General features: G+C 40.3%; 1 protein-coding gene across 3 annotated transcripts in view; it reads right to left on the reverse strand.

Moving 5' to 3' along the window:
* DUSP8 (dual specificity phosphatase 8) overlaps positions 1–17,365 on the reverse strand; it is a 125,018-nt gene that overhangs the window by 15,140 nt on the left and 92,513 nt on the right. Inside the window, exon 2 of one of the 3 annotated variants that reach the window (XM_089520967.1) lies at positions 11,094–11,292. The exons of the other annotated variants lie outside the window; for them this stretch is intronic. Coding sequence (XP_089377093.1) covers positions 11,094–11,211 — 118 coding nt within the window. The 5' untranslated portion in view covers positions 11,212–11,292. The remainder of the gene's footprint in view (positions 1–11,093; positions 11,293–17,365) is intronic. 3 annotated transcript variants of the gene reach the window in all.

Here is a 17,365-nt window from a genome sequence, read left to right on the forward strand (position 1 = left end):
TGGACCAACCAAAATGCACAAAATACATGATGTAAGCTTTCAAACTCCACTGGCTTCTTCATCAGGCAAAGGCATTAAAAATCATATAGGATAAAGAGTTGAGATAGTATGGAGGGATATCTATGCAGGCAGGTCCTTCCTCCTTCTGTTCATATGACATTCTGTAATGTGCTCTACATGGGGCTACCCTTGTACTAAGTTCAGAAGCTTCAATTAGTTCAAAATACGGGAGCCAGACTGGTCACCGGTTCATCAAGGTTCGACCACATAACTTCAGTTTTAAAAGATCTTCACTGGCTGCCGATTAGCTTCCGGGAGTAATACAAGGTGTTGCTTATTACCTTTAAAGTCCTACATGGCTTGGGCCTGAGTTACTTGCGCAAACATAATCCGCCCCACACTCTTAGAACATCAGGGAAGAATTTGTTCGAATTACACACAACCAGACTAACTTCCACTTCCCAGGAAGCCTTTACTGCAGCTGCTCCAAAACTCTGGAACAGTCGCCCGGAAGAGATCTATCTCACTACGCCCTTGGAGGCCTTTAAGAGGGTAGTTAAGACGGATCTCTTTCGGCAAGCTTATCCACTGATCTCTTATAAGACATATTCTTCTACCTCTTTGACCTAGATTGAAACATCTCTCTCCTCTTTTGCTTTGATAGTATCGTTTTTAATTGTTATCTATTTTTATATTCAATTGTACTATATTGCTGTTTTCATTGCTGTGATTCATATTTGTATATTGTATATTGTATTGGGTTGTAATCCTGCCTCGAGCCACCTGGGAGAGGCGAGAAAATACAAATAAAAGTTTATTATTATTATTTATTAAAACATTTCAAAGTCCAGGGAATAAAATTTAAATTTCATTAGCAAGACAAAAAGGTATATCCTATCAGATCCAGGGGTTCTCCATGCCTTATGAGGTCATGAACCCCTTCGTTAAGCTGTTGTGTCATCAAGGAGGAAGAGGGAGAATATAGCTCATTTATTAATTTTTCTTCCTAAGTTTCTTGTGCAGAAGTTATATTAACAAGTCCAAAATCCAAGTCTTTTTTCTGGGCCTAACTTTTTAAAAAAATCACTTTTCATAGCAGCAATCATATATGCCTTCAAATGCCCATTGAAGGGAAATATTTTCAGGATCACTGATGAAGATATATTACAGCTAGCATGTAACTAGTGTGTCACCCTGTAGGATGCTAACCCTACTGTTCAGAGTCATAGTCCATTGCTCAAACCACTGCACCACACTGGCTCAACAACAAGAGTGTGTAATTAGCAGAAATGGTTAATTCTTTTTGTTGTGAACAAAAGATTGTTTGTTTTTGTAAAACTAGAGGTTGCAGATGAGAAATTCCAGTCCAAGGACTTTATCAAACTATAGATTTGTTGCACGATTGCACTGGTTTAGTTTCATGTTCGTTCTTGGATCACATCTTTTAACTGACAGGAAAAAACCATAAATGGCTCTAGTATCACCACTGTTATTCTTTCTGAAGTGATTATTTTGGTCCACTGCAGTTCCGATATTCCAGCAGTTCCATGGTGTGAGTGGCTGTGTTTCTCCTCTTCTTCCCCTCCCTATCACCAGGTGATACAAAGAGGACATCATGGTGCACAGGAAAAACATTGCTTTTACTCTATTCCCGGGCATTTCATTTCTTTTAAAATCTGTTTTGCTGTAGTTATGCAATTGCGCTATGGTAGCGGGTTGCCAGCCTTCCATAAATAAATAAATAAATAAATAAATAAAACTTTTATTTGTATCCCGCTTTTCTGTGACAAGACAATCAAAGCGGCTCACAACACATTAAAATCCACATTTACAAAATTACGTCCCAAATTCCCCCCCTTAAAACAGGATTAAACAAATTATAATTAAAACATCTATTAAAAACACAATAAAATACAGCGAGGACAGAGCGGTGGGCTGATACATGATGTGGGGGACAGTCATTCTGTGGCCGGGGACTTTTATTCAGGAAAGGCCTGCCGGAAGAGATCCGTCTTGACAGCTTTTTTAAAGCTGTCTAAGCTGGCAATTTGACGGATCTCATCTGGCAGACCGTTCCATAGTTTGGGAGCAATTGCAGAGAAGGCCCACTGGGAGGTAGCAGTTAGTCTGGTTTTTAAAGGCTGCAATAGATTCCTTCCAGAGGACCTGAGCGTGCGGGGTGGATTATATGGAAGCAGGTGATCCCTCAAATAGGTTGGACCCAAGCCATGTAGGGCTTTAAAGGTTATAACCAACACCTTGTACTGTGCCCGGAAACTAATAGGGAGCTAGTGAAGAGATTTTAAGATGGGTGTTATTCAGTCACTCCTAGTTTTTCCAGCGACCAGCCTGGCTGCCATATTTTGCACTAGTTGAAGTTTCCAGACTAGGCACAAGGGTAGCCCCATGTAGAGCGCATTACAAAAATCAAGTCGTGAAGTTACCAGTGAATGTATAACAGTTTCTAGGTCCTTTACTTCCAGGAAAGGGCACAGCTGGCGTATCAGCCAAAGCTGATAACAGGCGCTCCTGAGCGTCGCATTCACCTGATTTCTCATGTGAAGCAACAGGTCTAGGAGCACCCCCAGACTGTGAACACAGTCCTTTGTGGAGAGCGTGACCCCATCTAGGACTGGAGGTTGCAACCTTATACCTGGTTTGGGGGCCCCTACTGTAAGTACCTCTGTTTTGTCTGGATTCAGCCTGAGTTTGTTTTTCCTCATCCAGCCCATTACCTCCTCAAGACACTGATTGAAGGGAGAAATGCCATCTGTTGTCATAGCTGCTGATCGGGACATGGAGAAATATATTTGGGTGTTATCAGCATACTGATAACACCCTGCTCCATTTACAATTATGGCAAAGCAAATTTTAAAAAAATAGCAGGAACCAGAGTAAATGCAAGCAATGTGAACCAATGAATTGATAGGTACACTTACACAAACGTGTGAATAAGGTGGGCAGATTATGAGCCCTATATTGCTATGTGTGTTTTTTCAATCAGAAGAATAAAATGGTGGCAGTGAGAAACATTGAAACTTTGTCATTGCACAATTGAAGCTAAAGAAAGAAATTAACAGTATGCATGAGCTACATAGGGCAGATTTGGGAAAGAAGGCAGGGTCAGCATTGCAAAGCAGAAGGGAAAACTGACTGCGGGAACCAGCATCACTAAAACAGCACCATAACGCAATTTCAGAGAAGGTGTGATAGTGATTGTTTCCATACTGGTATGTTTCCATTTGCTTAAACAATGTGATTGTTATGAGACAACTGGCTGGTGTGATAAAACCCTTGAAGTGTTTACTTCAAACTTGATTTGAAATTTGCCTTGATGAGCTGTCAGCTGTTTCCCACTAATTGCCACTGATACCAGTTGAAAAGGCTGATACATTTGGGAAAAAATATGAAAAGGGATATAGAGTGATGCCTACTGCCTTGAAAGAGGTAGTGATACCACAATATTGGTCCCTATGATTTATGGCAACTACTGCCCATTCACTAATACCCTCCTTTTACAAATAGGGATCAGAGAGGATTGTGGTGGCACAGTTGCAGATACTCTTGAATGAGACCAATTATCTAGACCACTGATGGGCAATATGAGAGCATGTGCCTCCCTGCTTTTTATGCGCCCTCTGGAATCCTGTTCTGGGAATTCGGATATAAGCCAATGATTTTGAACTAAAGGAATATGTTTTCCCCACCAGGTGTTCCCAGATTGCTGACTGAATAAATAATTAATTACTAGCTTGAGCTACAAGGTGTACAGAGAGTAAAACAATTACTTAACCATATGAATAGTTCTGGAAGAACTCATACAAATCACATGGGAAATACGTAAATTCAGTTGGAAGAACAGCAATGACTAATCAAAGTAAAACATGAATGTGGGGGAGAACTATCAATGTGTTGTTGTTGTTATTCTGCTCCCCCCCCAAAAAAAAATTGGGACACAAAACAGCTTACAAACTTAAAAATAAAATACAATTAAAAACATACAAAGTGAGCATTAAAATAGAATTAAACTAGTACAGTATTTGGTACTGTACTACTCCAAAGGAACATGAACTCTCTCCAAAGCAAGCATCTTATTGGGGTGTGTGCTGTATTTGTATTTTTAACTTTGTATTTTTAATGTAATTTTATACTGTTTAAATGAGATTATTTTAATTGTTTTAAAAATTGCATTGGTAGGTTTTTAACCAATTTTATCTATGAGCTGCCTTGGGTCCCACTCTGGGAGAAAGGTGGCAAGATAGATAGATAGATAGATAGATAGATAGATAGATAGATAGATAGACAGACAGACAGATAGACAGAAATAGTAACTCTCATTTGATTCAGTCATGGTTTATCAACTTCTTAGTAGATTGGTAGCAGCTGTTTAGAAAGAATATCCCAGGAGTTCAAGCAGATGTCTTCCTTACCTTGAAACTGAAGTCAATAAAGCTAGACTTGAAAGTCATAGGTTAGCATCCAATCACTAAGAAATCTTTGCTGATTAATCATACAAATAAAAAATATTATATTGAAAATATAACATTCCAGTTCATTTGCTTGAGAAGGCACTATTCTGCTTCTACAGTGGTGCTTATCAATTGTTTATAATCAAGTGCTTAATATGTTTTTGATCATAAAACATAATTCTCTTACACATACATATACACACACACCTGAAATCCTCTTTCTTTGTAAATACTGCCATCTTTCACAAATGTCTCTGCAGCTTTTAATGCTATCCTTTGTTATACCTTCATCCTTTTTCTGACCACCATTCAGTTAGTTGGGTGTTATCTACTTTGTTCTACTTCTCTCCAGTATTGGTATTTTCATTATTTTTATTTTTATTGATTTGGATTAGCATGACTTCTGTCCAAGCTTTCTTTCTCATGGCTACTTCCATTTTCAAAGTAATCACTTTATTATTATTATTATTATTATTATTATTATTATTTTACTACTGATTATCTGGCCACACTTCCCTTTTGATTTGTCTGCCATTCTCTTCCTGTTCTCTGATGTTTAATTTCTCTTTGTTACTAATCAGCAAGAACAAGGAGCATCTACAAAAGGCTTTCCACCTTCTTTCTACTTTTTGTGAATCCTCCTCCTCCGTTGCACCCTTTTCCCTACTATTAATTCCAACCTTTCATCTCTTGCCCTTGTGACATCTTCCATTTCTCCTACTGATTTTCTCTCTTATTCTGGAGAAACATATCACCAACCCAGGACCTTCTTCTATACATCCACAAATATGACTCTTTCTTAATCTTCTCCTTCTCCTTTACCTTGTCCACACTACTTTGGCTACATTTTCCTCTGTTTTATCACATTCCACTTAGAGATTTAACATGTTTCTGGACCTGTAGGGGAAGATATCTCCTGCATCCTAATCGCTATGATAATTTGCAAGCCTTAGAGTTTAGAAGAAAGCCCACAACATTTTTTTAAACAGTATGATTGATTGTAGCTAACCTTAGAATGATGGATTTCCCTTCTTACTGTTTTCACATAGAATGCAGCCTTTAATTCCATGTGTTAGATTTGAGAAATGGTCATGATGCAATTTTAGGAGATTACATATGAATATTTTTATTTGTTTGTATTACATCCATTTTTGACTTTTAAGGAAAGGTCTTTATTAAAAAAAAAATGAGACACACCGTGAAATATTTGTTTTTGTTTTTTTTAAAAAACCAAACACTAAAATCTGATTTGTATTAAGAGAACCAGTCAAGATCACCTTCTAACCATCTTCAGGTTGCTAATGTTCTTGGCCATATACCTCTGTTTCAAAGGTGGCTGGTTTTAACGACAGCTGCAGTTTTTGCCAGTTCCCTCTTGTTCATCCCACCTTTTCAAGTAGCAAATGCTCTTATTCTTTGGAACAATGATCTTAAAAAAAAACACCCAAAACTTGCCACCTATCACCCCACTGAAGTTTTTCATTAAAACATATGATGTATTGAATAACATCTTTAAAAATAAGTCTAGCAACTGTGGCATCAAAGAAAATACAGTGGTTATTCAGAACAGCCCAGATTCTTCACTATTTTATGCAGGCAGAAAAGCTACATGCTAGTTCAACATCTGTATGCACTGATGTGCAATGAGCCTTTGCAGTTTGCATTGTGGCATGGATCAATTGAACATCAGCTTCAACAATTTAAAACAAAGCTGCGGGATCCACTCACTATGCCAGCATCTGTATGGTTCACACATGATAGTTTATTAATTTGGAGAACAATGTACCATCCAACCCTTCCATCTGTTTCTTGCCATACCAAAGTTGTGTCAGTGAAGACAATAGGTACAGCCAGCCTATGCTTTCTTTGCAGGGCACATGCATTTTTACTCTATTCTTCTGTAGATGAAAAGGTATTTTCATCTATACCTTGCAACCAGTCAGATGCCTACCTTGGACCAATTTAGGTGGAGCCAGGAGAAATATCTCCTCAGCAGGAAGGAGCTATGCCAATTTGGGTTTGATCTAGTTAGCTGCAAATAATCTATTTTTCTGTTGTTGTTTTGGAAAACAAATAATTAGTACTGAAATATTATATTTTATTTGTGCCAAGTAGGCAAAAAGAGACCTTTATTTGTTGATATGTATATGGTGCTACACTACCTTTTTAAAATGTCTGCTTTGAAAATAAGGGATTCCCCCACTCCATAGAGCATGAAGCCACCTGCTAGGCAAGTCAGGTGGTAAAATTTAAATCTAACAGGAGCTAGAGGTGCTAAAGGGCATGTACCCTAAAACAGGATTTCACCCAAACCCACATGCACCTGACAGAAAGCCACAGCACAGCTGTTGTCCATGTTATGTGTTGATATGTGACTTTTCTTGCCAGCTTCTGCAGCAGACTACCTTATTAAAAAGATGCTTCTGGGAGGTGCACAGACAACAGTACAAATAAACATACACTATCTTATGACTCCTGGTGCTTCTCCCCATCCTACATGAGTGTTTCCCAAGTAGCTGGTGTCACAGGGATTTTGTTTCATAAACATGAAACAGAAGAACGAAGGGTGCTTACTGGAGATGCCTTAACTCAGTTGAGCAATGCAGTGACATTCCTTAACCATCCTGCAATACTCAGAATGGCATTCTAAAAAAGAGCAGTACTCCCTTCTAATCCCAGATTTTCAATGCATGTCTGTGGGTGAGATAGGGACTGTAATCCACATTAATGACTCTTGGATATGAAATCAGGGTGTTGCTTCTTTCTGAAGCAGAGCACAAGACTTTATGTATAATCTCAGGTATGTGGTGTTACTATCTCTGTCCTTTCATTCCTCATCTGTAATGAAGAAATAGTTCTTGTTTTTAAAAGAGATCATATTATTATAATGTGCTGAACCAATAACTATTATAGCAATAGCAATTAAAGTAGTGAGTGAAAAGGTGCTGCTCAGTTCACAGAATGTTTGAATAAACTTTTCTTGTGCTTATGATTAAATAAATGCCCTTTTGTTTTGTAAGGAAATGTAATTATAAAACAATTTGAAAACATTCTCCTATCATGTTGTTCATTCCACCTCCAAAGTAAAAATTATACTATTACCAAACCATAAGGGCATTATTATTTTCTCTCTCTCTTTTTTTTTTTTTTTTTTTGAATAAGATTTAATTCCATAATCTTTCACTGGAAGGGATGGACACTGAAAAAAGAGACAGTCAAGCTGCGTAAGGAGAACTGTATCCAAATGTTAACAACTCTTCCATTTTACAAGCCCTGTGGCAAATCCCTAGAGAAACGCCCCTGTTTCCTCTAGCATCTATTTCATAATGAGTAATGAGGATGCTTTTGGAAATCGTAGTCCTTGAAAATCTTAGTCCAGCCTTAGCAAATTCCTTTGCTTTCACAGCTTTACCTCCTTTTTGCTAAAAGTTCTGCTGTCTGCCATCCAGTCCTTTAAGTGTAAGATAAAAGCCAAGATTTTGTTCTTTTGTTTCAATGCAAAGCAGAAAGTTCTAGAGCATGAATGGTATGCTTGCTTTGGTCACATGCAAAGCCCAGTTGAATTTAGCTTTGACACATGCAAATTGCTACTTTTTTACATAGTTGAACAAATTAGAGGAAAGTAGTGACACCACTTCCAGGGCTGCTTCACATCTGACATTTTTCCTGCATAGATATTTATTTCTGAGTAGGAAAAAAACCAAAAAAACCAAAAGGTAAAGCATGTAGGTGAATATCTACTCTGCAAAGTGTACGCATCTTCTGTTCAGATTAGAATAAGCAAGGATGGGACAGTAAAATACCATCCCAACTGAACAGTGCCATTGGGCTGTTGAATCAAACCAGAAATAGCAAAATAGCATTTTAATAATGCTTACGGCCACTCTCTACTGAAGCCCATGCACAAGGCAGGGACACTTGGCAGCATTTTCTCCCCCTTACAGGATTAGTGAAAGGCAGGTTTGGCTTCCTTTCTCAAGTAACAAACGGTGCTCCACTCCTTATATCAGCTCAATTAGCTCACCCATTGCTGGACAATAGCCAATTCTACATAATATCCTTTTTTGTATTATCAGAGCAGCCAGAATGTTCAGCACATTTCTAAAGCAGCCTCACTGGCCCCTTGTGCAAGGACAACATTTGCCGTTTCGCCAAAGCCAAACACTGACCTTTTTATGGCGGTCAAAGCAGTATTCTGAAAGACATTTGGCACTTTCTCTTAGTCTCTTCTGAGACTGCCTCCCCTGATCCCTCATGTTAAGTAGCTTTAGGATCTTACCTCATCAAGTTCCTATTTGAATTCTATTACTGTAGGGTAAAAGCTCAGTAGATTCTTGCAGCTGTTTCCCCTCATAATCCTGTTACATTGAATCACTGCTTTCCCTCATCATCTCCACTGATCTCCTTTTCCATGGCCTTGTTGTGACTGCCACACTATTCTTTTGTTGGCATCATGGCCACCATCAGGTATCTTTTTCTATTTGTAATGTACTCTTTTGATATTGTTTGAACTGTGTTGTATTATATTGTACTCCTCTATTATTGTAACTTGCCTGGATTCCATGTGATTGGGCAAGATATAAATACATTATTATTATTATTATTGTTATTGTTATTCTCACTTCAGCTCTAGGATGATGCTTTTCCACTTTCCCCAATTCAAATAACTTGAAAGCAGCAAACTTCTCCTAATATCATTATATCTTCTCTCTTCCCCTATATTTACTAAATTAATACAGGTTTTCTCTTTTTTCTTTTTTGGAAGAAGCTCAAGAACTGTCACACCTGAGTGAATCCAAAATGTACCTAGGAGCAGAAATCTTAGGGCCCTGCCATGCTATACTATTATAGCATTATGACTGCACATTAACTCCCATAGCTAAATACTATGGAATCCTAGGGGTTTATAGTTTGGTGAAGCACTAGAGATTGTGGGCTGAAAATCCCAAATGCCCTTCCCTAAACTGGCAATCCCAAGATTCCATACAAAGGAATCAGTGTAATACAGGTGGAATCACAGTACTGTAACTGGGTATTGTGAATGTGCCCTACAGCTTAAAAGACAATATCCAAAAGATACATCAAGTGCCTTGACTGTACAGGAGCTAACATCTGCCCAACAGAAGCCACAAAGGTTCCACATTCACTGTCCTCCACCAATCATGTTTCAGTGTTGAGCCTTTGCCAACTCTGTCATGTTTCCTAAAGTGCTCAACTAAGTAGGCAAGTGTTTTTTTTTTTTCCTAAAAGACTGGGCAAGAACAGTGCTGAAGAATTAACCTTCTGAGTTGCTGGTCCAGATTTTCCTCTGGTTAATGTTCCTCGCCAGGACAAGCTTTACTGGTTCTAAGTAAAGAGAAATGTGTCATACCCACAAATGACCTATTATTAATAGCATCATTTCTGAACTATGCATCTCCTGACATAAAAAAAAGACTTCCAATGCCCAGCGTAGGAGGACACCCATTTTGTAAAGAGTGAGGGAATGATGGGAGTATTTCCTAGTTCCACCATTTGGCAATGTAGGTCATTCTAGTTTTCACAGCTGCTTTTTCCTCTTTACCTAGCTCTGCAAGTAATAAACTGCTGCCTTTTAGATACATGGATCATTCCCTAAGAGAGAAAAGCAGTCAGTCAGGGTGAGAAACAAAGAAAATTTAGTGAGGATAGTAGAATGTGGGTTTTTTTTAATGGCTTCTGCAACCACTGCCTTTATACTCTCTTTTTAGAGATCATTTCTTTCCCCATTTCTCTTCCTTCTGTCTGCACATCATCTTGTGCATTGCTGACTTCTCTAAAGTGACCTCTAAAAAAGGCAGCAATGAATGTACAATGCTTCTTCATGCATAAAGATGTCCACAGGAAATTTCCACTGCTCCCTGCCCCTTTGCCCTGGAGAAGTGAATGTGTGGTGGGTTACATAAGAAAGGAAGAATCTGCCTTCATCCACTGAGCTCCCTATTGCACTCCAGCTTCAAGGTCTTTCACCTCAACAGTAAAATTAAACCTTTTTTTTTAAAGTTCCAGTCTTCTGAGATTAAAGTAAAAAAAAAAAAAAATCAACTGCCTTCATTTGACAAGTGGACCAAAGCATTACATATGCGGCACCAGCCAGTGAGACTCAGAGAACCATCACCACTAAATGCCCATTTCCTTGCAGCAGAGAGTAAAGAGATCCTGAAACAGCAGTACATGTGTCAGTTAAGTTTTGGGGAGGAGATGAGAGGGAGTAAGATAGGAATACTTTGCCACATTCTTGACAGCCCAATTCTGAGCATGCTTCCCAGAGTCATAGCTCACACATGAGATTTCTGCATGCATGCTTAGGGTCTGATGCCCATTTCTTGTATCTTACACATGCTGGAAAATGGACATTGCTACCACTATCATCCTATGCCCCTGTTACTGCCACCAACATGCTAAACTTGTACTGTTGTTCCCCTAGTTGAGTGTCTGCAAGATATCAGGTATCAAGACACACACACACACACACACCTGCACATTTCAAGGCAGAAAGATGTCCAGCCTAAGGAAACTATTCCTCATCCAATCCCTTTTCCCATTCGCTTTTCAGGCATTTCCTCATCTACAGGAAAAACAGAAATCAGAATCCAGAAAACTAACCTCTCATGTCCCTGTTCTCCTTCATCCGTCTCACCCTGATTTTCAGCTTCATCTGTCCCTTGTGCATGTCTGGCCAGAACTGGTCCTCAGAGGGAGCAATCATAATATCCAAAGGCATCCAGGCAGCTGGGCTGTGTCTCTCCAATAGCTACCTCCTGCCCTCCGAAAACAACAGCTGGTGGAGATGGGAGGGAGCCTCCTTTTTTTTCCAAAAAAAAAAAAAAAAAAAAAAGGAGAGGAGAGGAGAGCTGGAGACACCCTGAGACCCAGCTCTTAGAGGAGAAATGAAAAGGGGAGTGAAGGGGGGAATGGGACAGAAATATTCCTGCTCCTTCTCAGCAGGAATTATTCTCCTCCTCTCTTCATTCCCTGATGCGCAGCACCGACTCCAATAAGCTTGAATGAGCTCAGCACATGAGCAACTGCCGTGCTGATCTACCAAGAAGCAGTCATAGCTAACGGGTCAGGCATGCAACCGCATTCCTTACTCAGCACACAGACATGCAGCTTAAGTCAAGGGCTACGCTACTGGCATATGGTTTGCTCAGCTGCTTAAAGCAACAACATCCCCCTTTTATTCCACTTATCACCCCCACCCTGCTCCTATTCTAGAACTGTCCACCACAAACAGCAGCCAGCAGGGGCAAGAGAAGCCTGCTTTGGTGTGTTTTGTTTTGACAGGTTAATATATCTGCATGGTAATATGAAGCTTTGGAATGTCATGCAGTCCTGTTAATCCATTGGCTGCATGCTCTTTGTCTCTAGTCTCAAATAAGTGGCAGAAAGGAGGAAGCACAGCGGACACTGTATCGGCTTCAGCTCACAGACTGACCCCACTGTTCGGACACAGTGGCCTAGCTGGGGCCTCATACTGGGCAGAGATAAACAAGGTTCTCAAAGGAGGGTGCTCTGTAATTTCAAATGGAAAAGCAAAGCTTTACTGCCTCGGTTTTACTGCCTTTGTTTCCAATCAACTCATGACCAGGGGCAGTAGGTGAGACCCAAACCAATGCTTGTTGGAGGGCTATCTTCTTGCATCTCTGCTGATTTTCAGCAGCACTTTTGGCAGTGGGGATGCCAAATGCTCGGAGTTTTTCCCCCCACACTAATGTAGACAATGCTGAGCTAAAATAACCAATAGTTTGATTTAGTATAAGAAGGCTCCCTGTCCTGTCTTTTGAGCCTAAACATGCTTGTCACCCAAGTCTCCTGGTTGCATCCTCACTTTCTACAGGTACCTTCCATGGTTTCAAATCTATACTCTCCTCCACACTCCTGTTCACTTTAGGCTACTTGCCATCTGTGCAACTAATACAATGGAAACAGAGGGACAAGATGATGCTCTGGCACACAGTTATCAGCCACTGTTGAGTGCAGTGTTACCTTGCTAAAGGCTTGATTCCTACCCCCTCAATTCTTGGATCAGTCACTTTGTGTGAAACATGTTGGGGCCCCAGGAAGACCAAGTAAGACCCCTAAAATTTATAAATGAAGCCCCCCTTGTACTATTGTGAGAAGATGAACATTGGCCAAACATGCCGGTACTCTCTTCCAGACCTCTCAATATTCTTTAAACACACATATCTGTGTTGCTTTCTAGGTCTCTGTATGACCAAATCGTTCTTTGCCTCTATGGAAAACTGTACAGGATTAGACATACTGGATAAGATGCTTTGTCTCTTTAAATCCAAAGATTTAGAAGGCCAAGGAATTCAAAGTTGAACTGTTTCATGGGAGTTCAGTGTTTTTCCTTAACAGTGACATCACTCCAGATGAAGTCATCAGCATTAAATAAACCCTTCCCTCTCCATGATTGGAACCAGTGTTCTAATGAGAGTCCTTATTGTAACAAATATGGGGCTGATTATTGTCACATGTGAGATGGAGTTTAGTGAGGCATGCTCGAGCATGCACGCGCGCACACAGAGAGTATTTAAAACAGAAGCAATATATTGAAATATGAGATGCTGTTTCCAGTTAATTCTCAGGAACTATAATGGCCTGCCTCTCTTGATCAGTATGTCATGCCACTGTGCTACAATGAAGCTAGAGAATAAGAACACAACTTTGGATAGCACTACATGTGTTTTCCTAATATTTTGAAACTGGGCAATATTTTCAATCTAGTAAACCTAAAATGTCTAAATACCCTGAAGGCACCAGATCTTGTCTGATCCTACAACCTAAGTAGGTTCAGCCTGGCAGTACTTGGATGAAAGACCACCAACTAATGCCAGGTACCGTAGGCTAAGACTTCATAGGAAGAAACTGGCAAAACCACTTTTGAATATTTCTTGCCAAAGAATAGCCTATAAAATTCATGAGATAACCATAGGTCAACAGATCACTTGAAGTGGCACTGGCGTGTGCGCATGCGCGCGCACACACGCACACACACACACACTGCTTTCTGAAACGATGGAGATGGGACTTCTCCAGCCATTTCATATTATGGCTAGGAGACTTTTCAGAAAAAAAGATCCCATATTTTTTCTAAAAAATGTCTTATGATAGCATTTGTCTTGAAAATGTGAATTTCTCAAAAGTAACCATTCCTATCCCTGCTCACATCCAACAAAACCCATTGTAAATATAACAATCAGGCAAAAGATGGGAGTAATATGAATAAAAGGACTGGGAACTGAATACGGTGATCCCTTGCCTTATCCGGGGGATCCATTCCAGATCCTGCCGCATACTGCAAGTTCTGCCTATGCTCAAGCCCCATTGAAAATAATGGAGCTTGTGCACACAGTGCACTGGGGCGTGTGTGCCATACAGGAAATGGTGTGGGGCTTTCAGCATAAGCTGAAAGCCGCATTAAAGGCACCCGCGTATGACGTGGGCACACTCTTCCTAGGTTATAGATACTACAACTATTACATACCAATGGAGAAATCACAACACATAGCAAAGCCTCAGTCTTGTGTCTTTAAAATGGGAGTGTGTGTGTGTGTGTGTGTATTAAATTTTCACTGCTTGTTTTGTCTTCTTGTTATTATTATTAACTGCCTTCTAGCTGAATTTGACTCATGGTAATCCCATGACAGAGACACCTTCAAGACCTCTATTGTCTGCCCAGATACTGCATGCCCAGGGCCAGGGCCTCCTTGACTGAGTCTATCCATTTCCTATGCAGTTCTTCCTCTCTTTTTTACTGCCCTCCACCTTTCCTAGCATTATTGTCTTTTCTAGATCATCACACCTTCTCACAATGTACCCAAAGTATGACAACCTCAATTTAGTCATCGTGGCTTCCAAGGACAATTCAGGATTGATATGTTCTAGGACCCATTTGTTTGTCTTTTTGTGTTACAAAAGCTGGTTTGGTGTGTGTGTAGTGGATGTGGTATATTTAAAAAAATAATTATAGAAGCAGAAAAACATATTTTGATGACAGGATCACTAAACTGGACACTAATTAAATGATTTTATGTACAGTGCTGTGTAAATTTACAGCACTATATAAATAAAGCATAATAATAATAATAATAATAATAATAATAATAATAATAACTTTCAACTTGCACATTCGATTGCCCTAGCTTGGTCTCTTTCTCACAATGAAATACTTGGAAAAATCTTAAGATTTTGACCAAAAATTACAATTCCTGGTGGTCAGTCACTTTGAATATGGCTGAAAACAAGTTCAGGACCTACCAGCAAGTTTCTCATTATTCCTTCCACTTCCTGCTTATACCTAGAACAGGGCACAGAGATCTTGCAGCGCAGGAGGACATAGATCCCCCTTATTAGGTTGTCTCATCTTAGTTTCCCTTTCCACTCACCTTCAAAGAAGGGAAGGGAAGGGAAGGGAAGGGTAGGGTAGGGTAGGGTAGGGTGTGCCTTGTTCACACAAATCACCTTTCCAGCTGTTAACAGAAAACACAAGATAAAAGTGGGAGACAGTGGGTGTGTTGGAAGCTAAAGGGCTAACACTACATGTGTAAAAAATCCTGATTCGGCATACAGAAATTCTTCAATTTTAGAGACTGGGCTTCATGGGAAGGGTAAGGAACTTTTTGGGCTACTACACCTTATCCTGGAGACACAACTTATTTTTAGGGTGACAAAGGAGAGTTGCATTTTGCGACCATCTACTCATCACCCTCTTTCAAGTTATTTCTTCACTGCAGTTCACTTTTCTTTTGGAGGCCATTTGTTTGTATTTTTACACTGAATTTTGTCTACTCTGTTCTTTCCAGTGCTCCATTAGATGTACATATAATGCAGTTGCTTTATTCTAGGCAATCTAATCTTGTCACAGAGAAGCTTGCAATTTGTAGACCTATATTGGCTAGTGTGGTGTAGTGGTTTGTGCCTATGGACTATGACTCTGGAGACCAGGGTTCGATTCCTCATTAGCCATGAAACTTGGGCAAGTCACACTCTCTCAGTCTCACAGGATGGCCATGGCAAAGGCAAGCCTCCTCTGAACAAATCTTGTCAAAAAAACCCCATGATAGGTTCATGTTAGGGTTGCCATGAGTCAGAAACGACTTGAAGGCACACAACACATACATACACTGGATATACAAACTACAATACATACAAGCAACTGGAAATGCCTCACCCAGGGATAGAGCTACCAAGAGATAAATACCCCCCATGACTTCTGTCTCCAAGAAAACCTTTCTTCATTCCTCAAGTTTCTAGCATTGTAGGATGAAACTGTGAAAACTATTCACACCTACAACGCTTGTATTTGCTATGTCCACCTTCTCTTGGAACGTTGCCTGCTCCCTTTTTTTGATGCCTAAACTGTATTTTTATATCATTGTTCAAAGTAGTATCTTTGAGACTGAGGCCCCATTCCCACTGGCTTATAATGCGGATCAGGATGCAAATAATGGTGCATTGTTCCCATTTGAGCGTGCATTCGATCTGCACTGCTCTGATATCGTTCCTATTGGAATATGAATCTGACTCCCATGTGATCGAATTATCCTGAAAAAACCCAAATCAGTGGTTGATAAACCAGTTTAATTTAACAGCGCATTTTCAGCGAGTTTTCCTGTGCCTCCTGAGTCTGATTTGTGGCATACGAATGGGAACGACAAGGGTGTCTGATTCGGGAACTAGGGGATGGGAGGAGCAGTGCCCAAGGGGCTGACTTAGGGGTGTCACCCGCTTGTTCTCTTTCCTGCATTACCGGCACCATTTCCCCCATTCGCATAGTCTTTCCCCCGGTGGAGTGGGAAGCAGGGAAGACACAGAAGAGCCTAGGGCCTCATTCACACTGGTGGCATTGCTCTGGAACGAACTGGTCAAATTCGGGGGGCTCCCTCCCGAATCTCTCCGGATGCAAGTGCTGTGACTACCAATCAGGGGCATTTTAACACGAATGCCCTCTTGGAGAATTCGGGTTTAAGGTGAAGGTGCCTGGCTGTCAATCAAAGTTAGTTCCGCGATGGTCATAGGTGACGTTTCCAGCACTGATAGGGGCATCAGAAGTGTGCTTTCCACCCCTCCCTTTTTTTAAAGGACCAGGCACCACTTGTCAAATTTAAAAACCTCTGGGGTGTGTGTGTGTTGTGGGCATTTGGGTCAGTGTTGTAGATTATGATCTGCCCTTGGCCCCATTTTCAACCCGAAAATGAAAGCTAGTGCCATCTCTGTAGTCTGTATCCTACTCCCTTGGCACCCCAGAATGCCTCATACACAGGTAATAACAACAACAACAACAACAACAACAACAACAACAAAATTAATTCCTCACCTCGGAATGCCAGAAAAGGATGCTTTTTTTTTTTTTGGCTTTCCCTAGGCTACCCCTGAATTCCTTAGAGACAGTAGCAAAAGCTGTATCAATTTGCCAATTTGCCTAATTGGAAAGAGAAGCATTACATTCGATTTCTAACATTCATTCGCTTTGCAGCAGTCCTACCCCTGAAGCCAGTAGCAAAAGCTGTATCAATTTGCCAAGTTGCAAGATTACATTCGAATTGTAACATTCAGCATTGCAGCAGTCATTCCAAAGGAAAAAATAGGCTAACCCTGAAGACAGTAGCAACAGCTGTATCAATTTGCCAAGTTGCAACAATACATTCGAATTCTAAGGGGCCATTCGTTCTCATTGCCATTCATTCCAAAGGAAAAAATATGCGCATTTTCCGCCAAAAATAATTTAAAAAATAAAATCCAAAGGAAAACGGTCTCTGCTGGATAGCAGAGGCTTCCTTTGCTGTAGTGCCCTAACTTGCCCTGAACTGACCCTTGCTCCTGCTCACAATCTATCTATATATCTATATATATCTATATATCTTTACCTA

Source organism: Sceloporus occidentalis, unplaced genomic scaffold (assembly GCF_023333645.1).
Source record: "Sceloporus occidentalis isolate IW3139 unplaced genomic scaffold, rSceOcc1.0.p SCAF_4, whole genome shotgun sequence".
Classification (NCBI taxonomy): domain Eukaryota; kingdom Metazoa; phylum Chordata; class Lepidosauria; order Squamata; family Phrynosomatidae; genus Sceloporus; species Sceloporus occidentalis.